General features: G+C 37.1%; 1 protein-coding gene across 1 annotated transcript; it reads right to left on the bottom strand.

Annotated features, from left to right (window-relative positions):
- Positions 1-2,688: 2,688 nt before the first annotated feature.
- Positions 2,689-3,993, bottom strand: LOC149138999 (long-chain-alcohol O-fatty-acyltransferase-like). The gene has a single exon (XM_089450551.1). It carries the CDS (start codon positions 3,760-3,762, stop codon positions 2,689-2,691), a length of 1,074 nt encoding a protein of 357 aa, XP_089306677.1. The 5' UTR covers positions 3,763-3,993.
- Between the last annotated feature and the right edge of the window lie 19,615 nt (positions 3,994-23,608).

Raw genomic sequence — 23,608 nt, 5'->3', positions numbered from 1 at the left:
GCCAATAAAAATGAGATTTTGAATGTTTTATAATATTTTTTATTAAAACTAACCAAATATGTATATTCTTTATTATTCTATTTTAATTAATATTATTTTTATTTTAAAAATATTTTATTTTTATTTTAAAAAGAGATATACATCTCTCTAATACTAAATTCAAGCTATAAAAATAAACATTTAGACACTACAAAAGAAAATACTAAATTAAATTTTCTTAAACCATGGTGCATATAACAAACCAGGGTTTCTATTTTTCAATGTAAAATGGATTTAGTTTTATATATACTCCAATAAAACTTGTGCATGAGATTATAGGGGAAGCCTGCATGAATTAGTAACTATTCTCTATAAAGAGGCTTCACTTTTCACGCTTCATAATTTTGCACTAAATTAGGGCAAATTTGAGGAAACTCTTAAGGCACCTTCCAAGGTTCTTTCAAAATCCTACTTGAATAATTTTTGCAAAAAATAATTCCTTTAAATAATCAAATGCAACAGCCAGCAAGTCTGAAAGGCCATTTGGGCACAAAATCCCAAGATGGTATGAAATGCATTTTTTTTATATTTTGTCTTTATTATTTTGTAGGTGGAAAATATCAAAAACAAGTATGTATTGCAATAGATTGTTAGTATTTGAATTTAGGTTTTTGTGATTCATAACAAGTTTATTGAAAAGGTTTTCCGCAATAATCACATCAAAATTTATTTGTCAACGTGTTTCGAATCAGCAAGTGTAATTTACCGTCAAGACGATGAACCACACTCAATGGTTCGAAACGCGTCGACAAATGAATTTTAATATAATTATGGCCAAAAACCTTCTCAACAAAAATTGTTAATAACTTAATATGTTTCTCAAATTGAATATAATTTCTATATAACACCCAATACAGTATTCCATTTGGTGTGCATGGGTAACTACATTGAATGGTTTCTTTCAATAAAATATCTAAAAAGCTTTCTGAAAGTTGAAACAAGATAAACTTCCTTTGAAAATCTGGATTTCAAGATTGCCTGTAGGACGTAGAAGCACTTCTAATGTAAAGGGGGAAGGGGTCACAAATTCTAGTATTAGGGGCCCTGTGTCATGGAAAAGGATCCCAACTCTGACTCGGAATAAAAATCACCAACAAGATTGCCTATATTGCCTATAGGACGTAGAAGCACTTCTAATGTAAAGGGGGAAAGGGGTCACAAATTCTAGTATTAGGGACCCTGTGTCATGGAAAAGGATCCCAACTCTGACTCAGAATAAAAATCACCAACAGGTGGGAGCAACACTTCCGAATGCCAAAATGGAAATCAACCATGAATTTTGTCAAAAATTGACAAAGTGGCTAGGTATTTTGAAAGTAGTAAAAGCTGTAAGGCACAATAAATTTATCAGCCATGAGAAAGTGTTCAAACATTGCCATCATCCCTTCCCTGTGAGAGATTACTAGATAATTGGCAGAAAAAAGGAAAAGCCATGATAAAGGCAGAAGCTGCAGGTCACAGTGAGAGGCCCTCATGGTTATTTCCTAAGGAACCCTGAGACAAAGGCACATTGAAATGTCTTTAAAACTGCCATTGACTCGCAATTCTTAGTGATGGAACTTCTTGCAGGCATCATTGGAGATCTGTTTGAGCAGAATGAGTTACTCAAAGGAATTGCACTCTGCAGCAGAGAAAACTAAGGATTTTTCTGCTTCAAAGAGTTTATCAAGTGGAAACTGATATCCATGGAAGAAGATGCAACCCAGAGGACCCTAACAATGGAGAATCTCTTCCAGAAGGCAGGGATAAAGTGACTGAAAATTTTCAGCAGCGATGAGCCAGTCAAGAAGGGAGTTCCCCAGTTATGGCAGCCTGTCTTTTGTGATTAAATTTTTTTTCTTTTCTCAAGGAAAACCTTACAGAGAAATTCAAGAGATGCTTCCTCATATTTGTGCATAGAAACCCTAGTAAACTTGTCAGTATAGACTAGTGCACTTAACCTAGGGAGGTTTGAACCAAGCACCTGCTGGCATCAAACTAATCAACTGCCAGCAACATTGGCAACATTAGTTGAGCTAACCCCAGAGACTTTTGTCAACTAAACTTATGCAACATAGATATGTTTTTTTTGTTTATTCTGTCTCTCGTATCCTACGTTCTCAGCTTCATCTTCGATCACACTTACCAGTTTGGATGAGGCAGCATCTTTTTGTTAAATCTAATGATAGTTACCATGGAAATAACAACATGGTATCAGAAAGATTCCAGATCCTTTTTTTATCTGTAAAAAAAGGCCAATTATTATAGGTCAGGCCATTTGAAGGTATTCCTAGGAAATCTAGATATAAATATGAAAGCTTATTATAGTCCCGAAATCAGACTAGAGGTCCCTGAGATGGAACTCAGTGTTTTTTTTATTACAGAGCCTATACCTTATTAACAAACCCAGAGTGTCATAAGCCTAAGCAGCAAGTTTGCAATGTAATATTGTGCATTATATATTTAATAAAATTCTCTCATTTTACTATTGAATTTGGGCCCTAGTTAGACATGCCAATCAGAGGTATTCACCTCATCTTCTTTACTCTGCATATGAAAGACATAATATAAAATTATCAATTATCATATATTTATTGAATAAAGCAGGGTATTTCAGAAAATTGGCATGCCAATGAAATTTAGCATCTTAAATATTTCAGAAAGTCATAGTTACTTCCCTGTTAACAAGAAATGAAAAAAGGCATCATACTCGGCCATCACCTTGACATCTATGCCTGATCTAGAGATAGGTGGGAAGAATAGCCAGAAACCTGTTTTGTATATGACTATGAAAGTCATAGGGATCGCAATGAATCTTGGCAATTTGATGTAAGGAGACAAGCAGCCTCTTCTGAAACCAGCTTCAATGGATGTGCACAAACCATGAAAGATGAAGAAAGCTGTAACTTCCCAAGTAGGTGTTCTTGTCTCTGTCATGCAGCAGAAAAGGAGTTCATGGATCAATCCAGAAACTACAAATGTCAACAACACCGCAATTGCTCGTGCCCAGATAGGAGGCTTCTCTCCAGCTTTTGTTTGCTTTTTTCCTCCATTTCTCTTCTCTAATCGTTTGTGGGCCTTCAAGCAGATGTACACTATAGGATCATACACAGATGGGCGAAGAGTATCTGTTACAACAAGGTTCCATCTTCTGCCCCAAAAGTCTGTCAAGGAGCTGGACAAATAGGGTTTGTTGAATTGGGGTTCTATTTCTACTCCAAGGCAGGCATTTGCAAGAGCTGCAAAGGCTAACACAGCAATATCCATAGCTAAAAACAGGTACACACAAAAGAGTACTAATTTCAAGCTATATGGAATCTGATTTGTGAATGAATACATGTATATTATTGCTAACAAAAGGCACCCTTTCACAGTTGATTTTATCACTGTTTTCCATTTCACTGACTTTGTGTGAGAATCGTTTTCAGAATTGGGTTCGCGAAGCTTGACAGGAAATACAGCGACAGCCATGAAATTGAAAAGGTTGCTCTGAGCCCATGGAGTTGCAAGAGGACCCACGTCAAAACAGAGCATCAAAAGCCTGAAGGAGCCAATCCACATAAATGCAAACGCAGTAAAACCTTTCATATGCAGAGTGGAGACTTGCCATGGAAGAATTATGTACATAACAACGACAGGAATGACTGCTACCAGGCGTGGGAAACCCCTGGGAAGCCTGCGAGCAGCGTAGTACGTGTATGCTATTCCGCATGGGATGCCAACGCCACCCTTCAATGCTTCCATTAGCTTTCCAGAACCGAATTATCCAATGCTTAGGAATGGGAATGTGAAAACAAACTTGTTCTGCTACTGTTGAAGAGATATTGAAATTTGTTATGTATTCAGTGGAGGGAAGGACTTTTATTGATCAGGGATTCACGACCTACACGACTGAATAGCACATGCAGTCTACCATTCCAATCAAATGGGTAGATTTGGCTTCCTGATCTATCACGAACCCAGTGTCCATTGATAAGCCAGCCAATCAACCTTAACGAGCGATAATTATTTTTCATTTTTCATAGTCAATGAAAGCAGTTTTGTGACATTATTGCGGTAATATTTTAGTAAGCTTCTCCTGCTCCCCCACGAGAAATTGCCCTTTTGTTTCGTTCTGTTTTTTATTATCAGTGGTGGGAAAAGGTGAATGTAATATTTTTTAAAATAGATTCGCTTGCTGAATGGGGTATGGGATAAGGTTAGAAAATAAGATGATTTGCTCAAATTATTTTAGAAAAATATGTGATTTTGAGATAAAGTTGTTTTTATGGAATTTTGGGCATTTGAACTAAGTTATATGTTATTGGTATATTTGGTTAAGTTATATGTTATTGGTATATTTGGTTTGTTAGTTGTTGACGTTTTATTGTTGAACATATTCTTTGATGTTATAATAATGTTCTATTATTGTATCAATTTGAGTAAAGGGTCCAAAAATGTAATCTCATCTCCTTACACTTAGTATGTATTGTAAATTTTGTCAAATTTTGCAAGTATTGTGGTGTATTTAAACATAGACGCATAATGGTTACATAATTTTTTGATTTACTAGGCATTCCAAGAATCATGTATGCAAGTCAGATAACTAGAATAGCTTTCTTTTGTTATAATAGTTCCATTTATAATGCAGATTTTTATCAATATAATATTTTCATTCTAATTAAGAACAAAAATCCTCAAATTCTTTCAAATTAATCTAACCATTTACAAAATTCACTATGATTAAAAAGAAAATGTTAACAAATTATTTATCCTCCAACTCCAAAAAACTTTATCTTAAAGATTTAAAAAAAAACACATATATATACTCGTTTTCTAAATCAGTTATAATTTTCTAAATCACTTATTGTTTTCTAAATCAATTATTATTATTATCCTTGATGGGGGTGAGGTCCTTGCAACACGTGGAGGAGGAGCCTCATGTGTGAATACAGGTGGAGTGGGGGTGAGGGACGGTCCTTCCGGTCCCTTCACCAAAGCGCATGTAATGGGAGGAGTAATATCAGCAGGTTGGCAACTCGTGTGAGTATTAACATCGTGTTGGAGTTTGGGGGTGGCAAACGGTTAAGGCGTGGGAAGATGAGGGAGCCTGACATTCGTATCCGTGCTCTGGTCTAGTGTTGGACCTTGCAGTGGCCTCTGGGGAGAAAACAAAAGCATCACAAGAGGTTATTTGGTAGGAGTGGTCTATGTGTACTCGTCCTGGGCATTTGCTGGAGCAGTGTGTCAAGCTGGACCATGTTACAAAGCCTCTTTGTTATTGTTTGTGTGCGTAAGGATGGGAAGTTGGTGGGACAAGACCTCTTCCATTCCATTTCCTCTTGGCTTATGGTAAGCATGTTTTCTCGGGCTAGAAGTGGAAGTTGGAACTAGCAGTATAGGAAACTCTGTGGGTGGTGGCGGAAAACTAGTTTCAATTTCCAATTTCGTGACCTCTGGCATGGGCGTGACGGTGTTTGGTGGATTGGTGGGTGGTCTCTATGAGGTGAATTCAGATATTGGTTGCCGTCCTCGGGAAGTTGCACTCAGGCGCTGGCTACTTTGTCTTTGTATTTCTTTCAATTATCTGTGCTGGTGTGGTGGGCGGTAGTATTTGGTTTCTTTGGTGGTGGTGGTCTTTTTCAGGTAGTGGGCAGTGGTATTGTGTTTCTCTCGTGTGGTGGGTGGTGGCATTTGGTTCCTCTAACGGTGGTGTTTGGTTTCTCTGGTGGGGGGTCTAGCCTGTGGATTTTGAACATGGCGGCTTGCCATATTTGCAAATTATGAAACCCCCTGCACGATGTGGGCATTCCCCTTCCCCAACCACCCTTGGCCCTGCAGGTGTGGCAGATTCAGCAATTGCCACTAGGGCTCCCTGTCGAGGTACCAAGATCATTGGATACGCGTGGCTGGCTAGTGTGGGAGCGCGTGGAGGTCGTGGAGGAGGTAAACGAGGTGCCAGTAGGGGTGGTGGTACGCGGGTTCAGAAGTCAAGTCGTCGAGGTGGAGGAACCTGGGGTGGCAAGGGGAATCGTGGGTCTGGTCGAGCCGAAGCGAATGAAGGGTAGGGTATCCAACATTGTTGCTTGGAGAATTGTCGAGCACTTATCAATAACCTGATGGAAAGAGTGGACACAGCTAAGAGAGTCTGTTGCAAGGAGCATGCAGAGCAGATGGCAATGTTGGACCAAATGCACTATTTTCAGTGCCAAGTCCGGGAGAGACTAGTGGTGGTTTGGCGAGGCCAAAATCAACTAACCAAGAAAGTATAAAAGCTAGAGACTTGGTTGGCACACTTTGAAGGGCACGTTCAGTGCGACTTCTGTCCTCCACCTCCTCCAGGAACAGCGTCGAACAACCCTGCCTCCATCACACCAGATGACTAGCATGCTCTCTCGTGTTTTTTATGTTTTATCTGTATTTTGGCACCTCTAGGCCTACCAATTATGGACAATGTCCCTAGTTTCCCTTTTGTACTTTTGTCATCTAAGACCACCTATTTTTTGAACCACCAAATATACCCATTTTTTCTTATATGAATAAAACATTACCTTACAAAAAATTCAATTATTATTTTCTAATAATTTTTTAAAGTATTATATTAAAATTATTAATTTATAATATTTTTATTCATATTATTTATACTCGGTTATCGTTTTCTAAATCCATTATTATTATCCAATAATTTTTTTAAAATATTATATTAAAATTATTAATTTATAATATTTTTTTCATATTTCAATCGTTTTCTAAATCCATTATTATTATCCAATAATTTTTTTAAAATATTATATTAAAATTATTAATCTATAATATTTTTTTCATATTTCAATAAATAAGTTGAATCAATACCGTTTGTTTACAGAATCTTGAATTCATAATTTAAGTTCCCCTCATTCCATATTAGGGTGAAAAAAAAAAACCATATCACATTAATGATGTAATTTTCATGTTACCACGATGTTGTTTTCATATACAACTTTTGGAAAGCGTGTGGTTTTCTCTTTGATAATTTTAAATGTCAATGTAGAAAAAAACAAATTTAATATACGTAAAGCTTGAATTTAATACCTATCCTAAACATTTTAATATGTTGTAGTGGCATGGAAAGGTGGGTCTTTGAACATTTTAGTAACCCAAGGGCCCAACATATCAAAGTAGGATTTAAATACAAGAGCCCATATGCATGCATAGAGAACTGTACCACAACAGCCTAGAGTGTTTAGATGATCATGGCCCACTTCTTTATATTCAAGATAATACTACTATTAAAAATGTCAATGAATGGTTTTTTTTTTTTTTTATTTAAAATAAATTAATAAAATAATTTCCTTATTATTTGGATTTTTCTCATATATGTATATTTAGGGTTATTAAATTGAGATCAAGATAATATTTAATTTTATGTATATATTAATTAAAATATATATGAGCTTTTATTTAATATCTGAGTTTTTTAATTGAAATACTAGTGATATATTTAAAATATAACTTTTTATTTGAAATGTTAGTGATAAGAATACAAGAGGTTGAAATTGCTTTTTTATTTTGGAATAGGATTTAAAGTATTTATAAATGGTTATTAATTTTGGAATTGTTAGGATTATGAAATATTGAAAGAAGTGGCGGTGTCTAAAGACATAGTTGTTGGGATGTTACTAGTCTCAAAGGATAAATTTTTCTAGAGATTTTATGCTTTTAAATACGCTATATTCCACATGAATGCCATGGGATTTCATAAACTTGGGGCTCCAAAAACGTTGGTAACTTGACCGAGTCAAGTTTAGTTGAACTTTCCTAACAATCCCCCTCTTAAACTTGACTCGAGGAGATTAACCTAGTCCCAAACATTATGTCAAAGTCCATATAAAAAGGTTATCATTTACCGGAGTACATGGGTAACTAGTCGTTGTATCCACCAATTATCTAGGACACCTTTTCATGTACATGGTTCATCAACCATCTCACATTCTCACATTCCCCCCTCAAGCTAGGATACTAGTACACCTGCCACCCTGGTACCTATCCAAGTGGTTCATTCCACAACTTTATATCTCCATGTGTCATTGCATTACATGTATGCCTAATCAAAATCTTAAGGTCTGATAAAACCACATGCTTTTAGGCAACATATATTCCTGAACAACAGATCTTACAATTTCTTGGAGAAATACACCTGCCTATGGAAGGATTTCATAACTTGGACCAAAACCCACACCATTATGTCTCTCATCACACGTCGGCTCCTTCACTAAACTTCAAACCATTTACTCAATCTTCATTTTCTCATCCATACAAACACACTCTTGCTACATCTCTAGCTTTGTTTATTCATATTTTGACCTAGTCTTTCTAGCTAATTGACCTCCCATACTTTGAGCATCTTATACTATTCTTCCACTCATCAATCATTTATTGTTCTCAACTCATGTTTCCCTAGCCTTCAAAACAAGGCAATTTTCCATATGAACCCACACACCACGACCAAGCTCACCAACCTAGTCATCTCATGTATTGCTTAGGCCTCCAACATTTTCAATTTGAATTACTCACTACTCTACCCAATGACTATATCATGGCACATGATGCTCTCCTCTCCTGATCCAAATCTCAAAAATAAAATCTCCATAACCAAAAAAACAACATTGACATATGTAAAATGGTGGATCTCTGGAACGGTGAATTGCGCATTTAGATGTGTTGCGAGTCTCTCTTAACAACAGTGGCTCTTCCTAATACAAAAATTAATGAGACCTCTGAGCAGTGGCTCAACTCCTTCAATTAACGACTTTCTTTATTGATTGACTCTCTACAAATAGTGTAACCTTTACACACAGATTCCACATCCCAGTGACTCAGTGCTCGGTCCAGTCTACCACCATCATCTCCTTATTGGTCAAGTGGGTTCTTCTCCTTCTATGTCAATAGAGTCGGCATTGCCACCTAGTTGCAATCTTTTGGGGGTTCTTCCCTTGCATGATTCTCCATCACTCCGATAGCAACGAAGGTCATTTGATTTTTCTCTCAACCGCCTTTAACTCTGTTTTTGTTGTAAATAATGCTTCTCACAAAGCCTACAACCTGAATAGAGCACCATCATTACTTCCCATCAAGTCAAGGGTTTTGTTCATGAATATAATTGTGCATGCCACAACTTCCAAGAATCATAACTTGCACTAGATAACCCCTATCTCCATACATATATGCCATTTGAGGTCATTATTTTACTTGCAGCTACTAGATATCAATCTACCTACTTCGTTGGATAGCTTCAACTCGTCCTTAGTTGTAGACTTCTTCTCTGCGATGGGTTTCTTCCTGTTACGAAAAAAGTTTGTATACGCAAAGGAATGATCTGATACTAATGTAACGAACAAAGTTTGTACTTAATCTTCAGAATACTTTGAAGACAAGGACATGCATTGTAGGACAAGTAATTGTATATAAGAATATTTGAATATAAGTGAGTTTATTGTGTTACAAATGAGGGTCTGCTTTATATACCTAAGCAAGTACCCTATCATGAATGGTCATGTCCTTAGGGACATGCCTCTCGATTAACTAATTACTATTTAATTAACTATTCCTTAGTATTATTTATATATTTATATTTTATTCATAACATTGTCTTCCTCTTCAAAAAGCTTTGTCATCAAAGCTTATTGCTAACAAGGCATATCATTTGTTTCTTTTTCTTTTAATCTTTTCACATCTTTTAGAACTCTTCAAATTCTTAGAGTTGTCATCTTCGTTGATACAAGATGATAGGATCCTAAAAGAGACAAATAGAACTACCACACTAATAAGGGATTTGGCCATCTTAAATCAATTTTCTGTGAAATCTTGTGGTGACTGGAAACTTGTGATGAATTGTTATCATATGAGTGGATTGTACAAACTTCAACATTCCTTGGAACATATGTTTGTTTTTTATGTTCTGAGTGATACTGGTAAGTAGATTGATTGAAAATTCTTCTCTTGTGATTCAGATGTCGATAAGGAGTTATTCTATTTTGACTTTCCCTTATCATGTATGTGGCAATTTCTCGATTTACTTCAGTTATTGATGTTGCTGAATTGGTTTCAAAATCTTCACTTGAAATCTCCATTGTCTAAACTTCAACATCCGAATATGTTTTTCCTTCAACTAGTTTGTCATTTTCTTGAGTTGTGATATTGATTAAATCAATGTTCGTATCTTTTTCCTCAACGTGGATTGAAGACTTTGACGCTTCTTTCCTGATAAATTATTCTAATTTGTTGTTCAATGTCATTTTTATGTTTCTTAATTTGAGTGAGTAGACTCTAATTATGATTTTTGAGATGTAAGAGTTCCTCATTTTCTGAGTCAACTTTACTTTGGCATTCAAACTTCTCATCTTTTAAACACTTGATGTGTTCTAGTAATATTTTATTAAGGTTCTTTAAGTGTAAATTTTCTTTTTTGCTTCTCTGATAGATTCTCGTGGAGTTTATTCTCGACACATTCCTTTTCTTCTTCTAATTTTTTCTTTCTTTCCTTGGACTTCTTGACCTTTGCAAGTAATTTTTGGTTATGGTCGTGTTGTCACTATGACAACGACCCTCCAATTTTTTTTTCCTATGTCAATTTTGGAGCCTATGCTAATTGTCGTTTCAAGCCCCCAAGTGTCGTCATGTGGTTTAATTTGATATTTTTGTGTTTTCCCCTAATGTCGCATCCTCCTAAGTCAATGTTTCTCAAGTGGAATCACTTAACCATTAGAAGTGTTTGAGTTAGTAAGTTGTGGTTAGGTGAGCTCATGATTTTTTTCTAGAGTTATAAACTTGCCTTATAGTCATGCACAAACTCAAAAAGTGCACAAAATCATAAAAAAGCAAGAAAAACCACGAAAATCTCTCACAAAAGCTAAAAGTGCACTTAAATTTTTCAAATCTTGCACTTGAAGAAAGCACACTTCTTCAAGATGAAGGAATGCACCCTACTTGGGCACACTCCTTCAATTTGAGCAAGTACACCCTACCTAGGTGCACTCCTTAGTGACGAAGACTTGCGCCCTGACCAGTTACATGCATGATCCAACTTGTTCCATGAGTGCGTGCTCCTAGAAAATAGGAACCGCCTTAAATCCTTCTTAATTGATCCTTTCACCCAACGTCAAGTGGAACTCCTGCATGACACTATTTTTCATGTTGATTTCTTTAAATGAACTCAGATAATCATTCTTTCACCATCATTTCATCTGAGTGTACCGCTGGAGAATCATCAATCCCTTCATCAGCCAATACAACAAGTAAGTTTTCATGCTCAAATCTTTACCGTTTTTCATCATTTCATTGTCAAATCTTGTTGTGTTTGTTATCGATTTCTTGTTTTGTAGTATGTTCATCGGCATTTTAGTTGGATATTCATCTTGTCAGTGTCCATTTACTATCACATGAAAGAAACCTTTCACATTCCTAAAACTTTTTATCTTCCACCATGCATGCAGCAGCATCTTATATAGCCTTGCAGATCATTCCTCTTCTTATCTTAACGTTGAATTCTTCTTTTTGTACTTGTTTGTGGGCTCTTTTTAGGCAGAGTGCACTTCTTAAGCTTGAAGCTCCTTCAGTCTCGAAAATTATGCCATGTTCAACCCAGTTTTATTAATAGGCACATGGGCACATCACGAAGGCACGAAGCCTCATCATTCACCCCTTCAACATGCGACAGTGTGCCCTCCTTTTCCTTAAGCACATAGGCGCACTATGAAGATCCAAAGCTCCATTTTCCTCATCCTTCATCCATTCGTAGTGTGATAGTGCACCCTCCTTGTCTCCCAGGGCGCATGGGTGCATAGAGAAGACATGAAGCTACTTCTTCCCATTCCTTCCACCCTTCAGGGTGCTACAGTGTGCCCTGGCTTATTTTTTACTCTTTCTTGAGCGCATTAGCACACTATGAAGCCTTGTTTGAACATGCATGTCCCTTCGTGCTTCGAGAGTGCGCCCTCCTAGTTTGTATGTGTATTTTTTTTCTTGTATGCAAACTATTTTTGGTTGTCATTCATAGTTTTTCATGCTCTATCATTCATGGTGACTCTTTGAATGAGATTTACAAATATTTCTACATAGTTAGTTATTTTAAATTGATTTTGTCACTAAAAGTGTGATTCCACAAACAGGTGTTCGTGCTACAAGTGTTAACACTTTGTCATCATCTGTTGGAGACATGTCATTACACAGAGTAGATTCTAAAGAAATTTCAAAAGAAAGCGTTGATGAACCGATTGAAGTTACAAAGCTCAATATCCCTATATATGTGTACACTTAGTATTTTATCGACAAGACTACAGAAGTCACTTGGAGCAAGATCTACAACACATTCATGCGAGAAACATTTCCTCACGACTTAGAAGATGTAAATGCATATATCAACATTAAGAAGTCTAGGATACATACGATCACATGTAGATACTTGGTCATGCCATGTGTTGAAGTTATTGAATGGATAATTACACATATGTATAACTCACACCTTGTGCTAAAAAAGTGAGAGTGGCGGTCACCTTGCCACCTATTATGGTGAGGATATGCAGACATATTATAAGAGGATCGAGCCCAATGAATATACAAATGATGTATTTTACACAAGATGGGCTAACCTCAACATGACCGATGTTATCAAGCAATGGTGTCGAGAACCTACCAAGTTTCACCATCGCCCATCAACAGTTTATCCGACGAAGATCTTAAGAGACGTATATCAGTATTTGATATCTATGTATTGTCGGATGTTTGGGTGCAAGAATGTTAAGGTTTTCCATGGTAATTGGATATATACACTCACTCTGGAGGTGAACCATGGAAAATATTTTAATTGGGTGGATATATTATCATTTAAGTTGCAGCGACAAGTGGCGTAGGTCAAAGCATCTTTGCAAGAAAATCAAGCTCTATAATTTTACATGTCTACATATCTCTTGGATGGTATATGTGCACGACATGTTTTCCCCAATTTGTATTGGAGCTAGACTCGTAAAGAGAAGTTCCCAACTTATGTCCACTATAGGGTGTTATCAAATGGAAGCTTCAGAGGAATGTACGACAGATTGGCTGAACACTTCTTTACAACCATCTTTCGCTTGATATTCAAGACCGATCTACCATGCATGACAGATCAAGTGGAGGAGTCACTCAAAGATATTTTTTAATGGTTCGCAGCTTCTGAGGGAACATACATCAGATGATTTGGATTTCAAACAACCCCACATCTTATGCTGTAATATGTGACAAACAAGGTGGTCATGCAGGAGGTGAAAATTAGTTGGATAAGAGACTGTTAGGAACCCTTCACTGGAGGAAGAATGCCCCTTAGCCTATATGTCCATTTAGAATTGGATTATATGAATTTAAATGTCACGGGACATTAGCAGCTGAAATTGAAGAGCTAAGCCGCCTAGACTTTGCCACCAAATACTTACATGCATATCATCCCAAGCGAATTTTTAGGAAGCATTGTGAAGGATCGGGCATAATATAAGGTATTCATCAATATGTCGACCAGAAGATGAAAATATAACGAACTAATTTAATGCCAGAATGAAAACACATCCATCCATGAATACCAGTTCACCTCACAATCCTCCATCTCAGGACTTTCAGAAGCAGGAACAGTAGGAGGAGGAGGAAACGATGCCTCAATTAAAGAAGTTAGCTCCCATGAAATGGATCAGGTACAGATCAAGCGAGAGTAGTAGAAAATTGAAGGTAAATCCTTTAAACATAAGAAATACACAAACATAACTAGAGAGGAGAGAAGGAGAAGAAGAAGAAGGAGAAAAAGAGGAGAGAAGTAAGAAGGATGAGTTGCTTGAGAAGCAACTAGTAGAAGAAGAAGAGAGGAGACGGATAGAGGAAGAACAGTAGAGGCAGTCTCAGGAGGAGGAATCAACAAAGAGGCTGGAAGAAGAACATTTGACTCATGAACTAGAGGAGGAACAATATGAGGAAGAAGACACCATCCATCCCATGGATGATGATCCCAATAATCCAGATGAACAACCACACATAGGGGTCCATCTTCCATTCAGATAGATGGGGATTACACATCCACCAGTAGATAGAGTCACATATGTTTGCAGCATAACATTTGATCATCTAAAGAAGATGATCTTGCAGCAAAGGCATAGGTACTTTCTCAATGATCCCAAGAACTCATCTCAGTGGCAACAAAAAAGGTGATCACCTCCAACACTTGAATAAATCTGAGGGAATTTATGGAGGAAACTGTTGCATTCACTATAGTGGAATAGGAAAAATCAGAGTACTTGCTAAATGAGAATGTCATGGTAAGAAAAGAACTTGTTGCGACGAAGAAATAGGTAAAGCATCCTGCAGCAAAGAACCAGCGGTTTTTATCACAGAACTTCAGTACGCAGAGTGGCAGTTGGTGATGTTAGAATATATAGGACCAATGGAGGATAATATGGCACGATTGTATTATGAGATGATATTTATACAGTAGGTCATGGCCCTTCTCATTGGAATTTATAATAACGTGCAAGAAGTAGTGAAACTCCTAAAGATAGAAACCAGAGCAGTTGACGAGATGCAGGAGTGGACTACCAAATATCCAGATGCTCTATAGGACTTGGAAAAGAAGGATAATATTTTCACAAAGATTGACAAAGTGCAGTTGAGACTCCACCTGCAGAACTAATCACATCTTGGAGCATAGTTGGTTAACACCATAGTTTCGTACAACCTACTACATAATGGGTTTGACTCTCTTACACAGAAGCACAGGATGACCGCCATCGGATCTCTTGAAGCAATTAGAGGAAGGGAGGTCATCTTTCAAGAGATCAGGGATTACATTGAACAAATCAAGCAAGTAACATAATAGGAAGGCTTGGAAGTGACCAAAGATATTATTCAGCAATATGCCTTCGCACCAATCAAAGTGCACATGAAGATTTCATGGTTGTGGAATAATGTCCATTCAAGATCCAAGAACATATTGTTAGAGGCATTAGAGGTGAAGGTGCGCTACAAAGGAGAATTTCCATATCAAATCAAATCCATCACAAAGGAGTTCAGAGCATGGCACACTTACATCAAGAATGAACTATATGAAGAAGCATGTGGTCTATCCATTTGATGAGTTTTGTATTTTAGCACTTTTGTCTTATTAAGCCACCATCTCATGTGTAAATTGTCTTATGTAATAAACGTTATGTGATGAAGTCTAAGGGGCGCATATGGAATATGAAAATCCAAACATTGGAATGTAATGAGTCATATTAGAATATGAATAGTCATAGAAGTCAAAGAGTCATGTGGAAGCTCAAAAGTCATTGTGTTTGTTATAAATAACTCCTCACAACTCAAACAAGGGGCTTTTTTCTGGTATTTTGGAGGCCTAGCCTTGGTTTCTGTTGTACTACATAGGAGATAGAAGTTAGGGCTTCATATTCCACTTTTTGATATAATGTTTCACTCATGTAACAGTGTTTTTGAGATCTTACACTTATAATCAGAAGCTCAATGAGACAGAATTCCTTCATAGATGTATCGTGCATTTAGTTGGACTATTCTGGTTATGTGTATGGTATATGTTGCCTTACTTACATGTTAGGTTAATGAACTACTTCATTGCTTGGTTATGGATGTTTTTGAAACAATCTTGTTATGCTTTAATGATTGTTGTTTATTATGTGGCCTAATCTGCAGGTACTCAACAAGTCTTTCTCTTTACCTCGAGTCCCCCTTTAGGATTGTACTATTACTTTTCTAAATGGTGGTTCGTTTCCCTCCCCATATGTGGAAGTCTCCCTCATACACCTTACACTAAGTGTCTCACAAAGTTCACATTATTGCTGACCTAAAGAGTTATTGTGTTCTCTTATGACCAATTGTAACCAAGGAATTCTTTATCATTCCAATAGTGGGCAGAATGTATGAACGGATGGGACTCCTACACCAAACGGTGTGAGGTCTAATTGGGACTTTACATCGGGGAGATACCAATGAAATGTTGGTAGAATCCAATATGGTTAACATTTATGGCGCTAGAAGAAGGGCCAGATGACAAGTTGATCCCGTCAAGTCTGTTTGAATATTTTACCTTTAATTGCTTCATCCCAAATCATAATCCCAAGGTGTTTTACATAGCCTTTAGACATTTCAAACCCCGTGGACTTTTTTCATAACTTGTCACGATTTAAATTTGATGGCAAGGGTACAATAAACATTATTGAGTATTTTATTGAATTTGTTCAATTTTGTTTCTCAAATGGTGTTGATTCAGAAGAAAACATTGCATGGTTGTTTAACCTTACATTTGATGGTCGTGTGAAGCAATGGTGTTATTCTTTACCCATTGCTTCTATCACATATTTCAATCATTTGGTTAATGAGATTTTTGGAGTTTTGGAGAATATCGGGATGTTATTAACGAATTGATCAACTTAGAATGCAATTGACTTAATATCTTGAGCATTTTGTTGATCGGTTCCTTCATTTTTGTTACCAGTTCCTGGATGACAATGTGGACTGGTAGTTCTTGGATGAAAAGGTTATTTCTTAGTTTGGATGTCAAGGAAATATTTTGAATCAAATCTTTCTAATCAGGAAGAATTTCAACTTCTGGAAGAATCAGGTATGCTCTTTGTCCCATGTCCTCCTCCCTTTCATGTTCTGTATGTTGGACCTAGACCAATCATTGAATCAAAAAACCTTATTGTAGACGAAGAACTTATATTTCTTTCACATCTTTCATCTGATGGTGATTCATATGACCTCATCAATCAACCATCTTCAAATCTTGATATTCCCCCTGTCAATATTCCACCCATTAATCAAGATGAACCCTTGGATGATCATGGCCCTGATGATTTTCTTCTTTCTAAACTATATGGTCATGGTCATTCAAGTAATCTGGATGAATCTTTATTCCCACATGAAGATTTGGATTTGTTGAAGTTTCAAAAGGAGTCTGATATGATTATTGAAGATTTCCTTTCAGGTTTATCTCCTTTCGATCAAGAAGATGATATGTTAATCATTGAAGAATTTTTCACTAGTCTTGAACATCTATCTTCTATTTAATCTTCTCTTGATCACCCGTTGGCCATGCTATCTAGGGATTCGGAGTCAATTTAGGTGAGTAGGGCACTTCAGCTAAGGCTAATGGTTATGTTAGGTCCCTGTCACTGTGGTGGTATTTGTGATTTCGGTTAGCTTTTGATTTTCCTGCACAACCTTTTTGTTGATGTCAGTACACGGGATGATGATGCCTTCCTAAGGGATGCTTCTTTTATTCACTTAAAAATTTTCAACCTTGAAGGAAGGAAATTTAATTTGATTATCGATCTTCCACCACTTCATGCCTTTTCGACCAAATCTCGAATCTATAGTGTATGCACAAAGAATAATCTTAGTGAATCTCTTACATCATCCACCAAAAAATATCATGTGCATGATATATTAGGTTGTGACCAACCTTGTGACATGGATTATGACATGGATTTTTTCTTGTGTAGTCTTTGTTGTGTGTCTTTCCATAATGGTTGTGTCCAGATCCTGTTGTTGATTCATTAGAAAAATATTTTTAGTCTGGGCCCATGTCTCATGGATTGTGTTTTCATATGCATCGTTGAGTAATATATGGTCATAAGCCCAGTGATTATTGTTGTTGTGGAACCCTTTATTTGATAGAGAATTTAATTGTAATGCGCCACTATGATTTCACTTCCTATTTTCGTCAGTAAATGCAAATGTTAGCACGGTTTCTTATGTTCATTGCACTGCTTTTTGTTTTGACCTCACACAATCATACCCTTTTGTATAAAGGTCAGAAGCAGCTTCTATGGCTACATTGGAAGTTCCATTTTATATGATATAGCCTTGGATTGTTTAGTTTATTTTAAGCTAGGTTGCATGTAGTTAGATGCATTGCATCGTTATTTTATCTTTCATGTTACGGTTTTACTCTTTTGGTTTAATTAGTCTTTGAATAAGTCAGTTTGAGATTTGAGATGTCTTGGCTAATCTTTTGTGAAAGGAAATTTGAAGCAACTCACAGCCATTGGCTTATCTGTTACCCTCTTCCTTAATTTGGTTTACATCCTTCAAGGCAATGATTTTCCGACAAAAAATACGATCCTTCAACTGAGAAACTGTAAGAAAACCATGAAACCTGTATCTATTTATTATTTTCATTTCTACACTCAGTCCGGTTATAAATTATGTGTTCCTTCCCATCTATATGTGTAGAATAAGATAAGGGGAAAAAATTAACGATTAAGTCATCATAGGTCTAAAACCTATCTCTGAAGGAACAATTTCTTATGTTCTCAATAAGTTGGGATCCCTATTCCTCCCATTAAAAAAAAAAACAAGTGCCTATGCACAGTCCTATGAAATAAAAGAAAAATAAAAGGGTGAAAGAAGAGAAAGGATTCTTGTGTAGGGAGGTGAAGCAAGCAAATTCTTCGGGGTGTTGTCCAAGATCACTGGAAACAAAGCAATGCTTTTGTTCTTGAAGCGACTCTGTCGAGGCATTGTCTAGGCCTACTAGCAGTGAAGCAATGCTAGAGATGTAAAACTCACACTTTGATTGTTTCATTACATCGTACTATATTACCCTTAGTTATGTTGAATGGATATTGGTTTGGCTTGTTTAATGTTTGTGTTACGTTGAGTAATGGAATTGGGAAATATTATATCTTTAATCAGGATTAGTGGGGAGTTGATGGTGACTTTTTAATCAAATCAATACTTCATGTAGAAATGAGACTTTTCACTTACAACAAAACCATTTTAGAGAATTTGTGGTTCTCTCAGTGTGTCGCCAATGTTGTCGTTGTGACAAAAACCCTCCAAAAAAAATTCCTGTGTCACTTTTGGAGACTATGCTAACTGTCATTTCAACCCCCCAAGTGTCGTCATCTAGTTTGATTTGGTATTTTTGTGTTTTCTCCTAATGTCGCATCCTCCTAAGTCAATGTTTCTCAAGTGGCATAACTTGATCTTTAGAAGTGTTTGATTTAGGAAGTTGTGGTTAGGTGAGCTCATGATTTTTTCTAGACTTAGAAACTTGTCTTATAGTCATGCACACACTCAAAAAGCGCACAAAAGTAAAAAAGAAAGAAAGAAAAAGCACAAAAAACTCTCACAAAAGCTAAAAGCACACTTAAAGTTGTCAAAGGCTTGCACTTGAAGGAAGCACACTTCTTTGGGATGAAGGAATGTGCCTTACTTGCATGCACTCCTTCAGGCTTAGAACGTGTGCCCTATTTGGGTGCACTCCTTCGTGATGAAGACTTGCGCCCTATCAAGTTGCATGCATGATCCAACTTGTTGCATGAGGGCATGCTCCTAGAAAATAGGAATCACCTTAACGCCTTCTTAACTAATCCTTTCACCCAATGATAAGTCACACTCATGCATGAGTCTGTTTTGAATATTGATTTCTCTAAATGAACATTATTAATCATTCTTTCCCCATCATTTCATCTAAGTGCACAACTGGAGAATCATTAAGCCCTTCATCAACTAGTGCAACAATTAAGTTTACATGCTCAAATATTTACAGATTTTCATCATTTCAATGTCAAACATTGTTGTATTTTCTATCAATTTCTTGTTTTGTAGTGTGTTTGTTGGTATTTTAGTTGGATCTTCATCTTACAAGTGTCCATTTATTGTTGCATGAAAGATACCTTTTACATTCCTAAAAAAAAATATCTTCCATCATGCATGCGAAAGCAACTTATATAGACTTGCAGATCATTCCTCTTCTTACATTAGCATCAAAATCTGCTTTTTGTACTTTTTTGGGCTCTTTTTAGGCAGAGCACACTTCCTAAGCTCGAAGTTCCTTCAATCTCAAAAATTGTTCCCTATTCAACCTAATTTTCTTCATATGTGCATGGGAACATCACGAAGGCCTAAAGCTTTTCCCTTCAGCCCTTTAGGGTACTATAGTGTGCCCTCCTTGCCTTAGGGCACATGGGCACATCACAAAAGAATGAATCCTCATCATTCCTCCCTTACACATATGACCGTGCGCCCTCCTTTTCCATGAGCACATAGGTTCACTTTAAAGACTTGAAGCTCCCTTTTCCTCATCCTTCATCTATTCGGATTGCGACATTGTACCCTCTTGTCTCCCAGGGAACATGGGTGCATAGGGAAGACTTGAAGCCACTTCTTCCCATTCCTTCAACCCTCCAGGGTGCTACAGTGTGCCCTGGATTATTTTTTACTTTTTCTTGAGCACATTAGTGCATTATGAATCCCTAAATGACCATGCATGTCCCTTCTTCCTTCGAGAGTGTACCCTCCTAGTTTGCATGTGTATTTTTTTGCTTGCATGGAAAAAAAATTGGTTATCATTTACAGTTTTGCATGCTCTATCATTTGTGGTGACTCTTTGAAAGTGGTTTACAAATATTTTTTTCAAATCTAGTTGTTTTAAGTTGATCTTGTCGTTATGAGTGTGATTCCATAAACAGGTGTTCGTGCTACAAATATTAACACTTTGTCATCATATGTTGGAGACATGTCGCCACACAGAGTAGACTCCAAAGAACTTTGAGAAGCAAGCATTGATGAGTTGTTTGAAGTTACAAAGCTCAATATCCCTATATATATGGACACGCAATGTTTTATCGACAAGGATACATAAGTCACTTGGAGCAAGATCTATAACACATTCATGTAGGAAACATTTCCTGATCTCTTCGAAGATGTACATGAATATATAAACATTAATAAGTCTAAGATACACTGGATCATGTGCAGATACCCGATCATGCCATGTTTTGAAGTTATTGAATGGATAATTACACATATGGAAGACTCACACCTTGTGCTATGGAGTGCGAGTGGTGGTCACCTCACCAGCTATTATGGTAAGGAAATGCAGGCGTATTATAAGATGCTCAAGCACAATGAATATGCAAACTATGCCTTTTACACAAGATGGGATAACATCGACATGACCAATGCTATCAAGCAATGGTCTCGAGAACCTGCCAAGTTTCACCATCACCCATCAGCAGTTTATCCGACGAATATCTTAAGAGACTTATATCAGTATTTTATAACTATATATTGTCAGAAGTTTGGGCACAAGAATGTTGAGGTGTTCGAATAGAATTGGATATATACGCTCAATTTGGTGTTGAACAATGGAAAATATTTTAATTGGGCGTATATGTTATCATTCAAGTTGCAGTGACAGGTAGGACAAGTCAAAGCATCTTTGCAAGCAAGTCAAGCGCTATATTTTTTCATGTTTGCATATCTCCTAGATGGTATATGTGCATGATATGCATTCCCAAAGAGAATTTCCCATTTTATTTCCACTATAGGGTGTTATTAGAAGGAAGCTTCGAGGCATGTACGATAGATTGGTCGAACACTTATTTGTAGCCATATTTTTCTTGGTATTCGATATTGATCCTCCATGCATGACAGATCAAGTGAAGGAGTCACTCCAAGATATTGCGGACTGGTTCATAACTTCTAAGGGAACATACATCAGATGCTTCAGATGTCAAACAACCCCTCATCTTATGTCGCAATATGTGACAAACAAGGTGGTCATGTAGGAGGTGGAAAATCAGTTAGACAAGGGACTGTCAGGAACCTTTCATAGGAGGAAGAAATCTCCTTGGCCTATATTTCCATTAAGGATTGCATTTTATGAATTGAAGAGTCATAGGACATTAGCAGTCAAAACTAAAGAGTTGAGTCATGTACACTTTCGCCACCAAAGACGTCCATGCATATGATCCCAAGTGAATTGTCAGGAAGCATTGTGAAAGTATGAGGCATGATACAAGGTATTCATCAATATGTCGACCAAAGGATGAAAAGATAAAGAACTAGTATAATTCAAAATGAAAACACATCCAGCCATGAATACCAATTCACCTCACGATCCTTTATCTTAGGACTTGCAAGAGAAGGAACAGGAGGAGGAGGAGGAGGAAACACCACCTCAAGTAAAGAAGTTAGTTCCCAGCAAAAGGATTAGGTACTCATCAAAAAAGAGCAACAGAAAATGGAAGTTCGATCCTTTGAACACAGGAGCTACACAAACATAACCAAAGAGGAGATAAGGAGAATAAGAATAAGGAGAAGAAGAGGAGAGTAGGAAGCAGGATGAATTTCTTGAGAATCAACTAATAGAAGAAGAAGAGAGGAGATAGATAGAGGAAGAATATTAAAGGTAGTCTCAGGAGGAGGAAGCAGCAAAGAGGCTACAAGAAGAATAGTTGACTCATGAACTAGAGGACAAACAGTATGAGGAAGAATACATCATCCAGCCAATGGATGATGAGCCCAACACTCCAGATGAACAACCACTCACAGGGGGGCATCTTCCATTCAGAGAGATGGGGATTACAACTCCACCATCAGATAGAGTCACATTTTTTTTTTTTGCATAACATTTTATCAGCTGAAGAAGAGGATCATGCAGCAAAGGCATAGGTACTTTCCCAATGATCCCGAGAACCTAGTCTTAGTGGAAATAGAGAAGGTGATCACCTCCAACGCTAGAAGAAATTTGAGGGTAGTTATGGCGAAAAATGGTGCATTCACTACAGCAGCACATGACAACTCAGAGTACTTGCTAAATGAGAATGACAGGATAAGAAGAGAACTTGTTGCGACGAAGCAACAGGTAGAGCATCTTGCAGCAGAGAACCAATGGTTGGCATCACATAACTTCAGTATCATAAAGTGGCAGACAGCGATCTTAGAAGAGTTGGGACCAATGGAGGATATTATGGCACGACTATACGATGAGATGATACTTATACAACAGGCCATGGCCCTTGTAATTGGCATTCAAAAGAACACGAAAGAAGTAGTGAAACTCCTAAAGATAGCAACAAGAGTGGTTGACTAGTTGTAGGAGTGGACTTCCAAATATCCAAATGCTCCATAGCACTTAAAAGAAAGATAAGATTTCCGTAGAGATTGATAGAGTGAAGTTGATACTCCACCTACAAAAATACTTGCATCTTGGAGCATAGTTGGTTAACACTGTAGTTGCCTACAACCGATTGCATAATGGGTTTGAGTCTCTTACACATAAGCACAGGATGCCTGCCATTGGATCTCCTGAAACAATCAGAGGCAGGGAGGCCATCTTCCAAGATATCATGGATTAAATTGAAAAAATCGAGAAAGTAACAAAACAGGAAGGCTTGGAAGTGACCAAAGATGTTATTCAGCAGTATGCCTTCACACCATTCAAAGCACACATAAAGCTTTCATGGATGTGGAATAATGTCCAATCAAGCTCCAAGAACAAATTGTTAGAGACATTGGAGGTGAAGGTGCACTACAAAGGATACTTTCTAGATTGGATCGAAGCCATTGCAAAGGAGTTCAGAGCATGGCACACTACATCAAGAATGAACTCCATGAAGAAGCACATGATCTATCCATTTGATGAGTTTTGTCTTTTAGCATTTTTTCCTTACTAGGCCACTGTCTCATGTGTAAATTGTCTTTCATAATAAATGTTATGCGATGAATTCCAAAGGATACATCTGGAATATGAAAAGCCACACATTGGAATGTAATGATTCATATTATAATATTAATATGAGTCATAATGGTC

The sequence above is a fragment of the Pinus tabuliformis genome, chromosome X (genome assembly GCF_031772625.1).
Source record: "Pinus tabuliformis cultivar Carrire ecotype Pingquan chromosome X, CPIR1, whole genome shotgun sequence".
Lineage (NCBI taxonomy): Eukaryota > Viridiplantae > Streptophyta > Pinopsida > Pinales > Pinaceae > Pinus > Pinus tabuliformis.
This window is presented reverse-complemented; position numbering and strand designations above follow the sequence as displayed.

Bases quoted from the DNA above. Each gene is read 5' to 3' on its own strand.
- LOC149138999 (XM_089450551.1), bottom strand. From the start codon at position 3,762: ATGGAAGCATTGAAGGGTGGCGTTGGCATCCCATGCGGAATAGCATAC.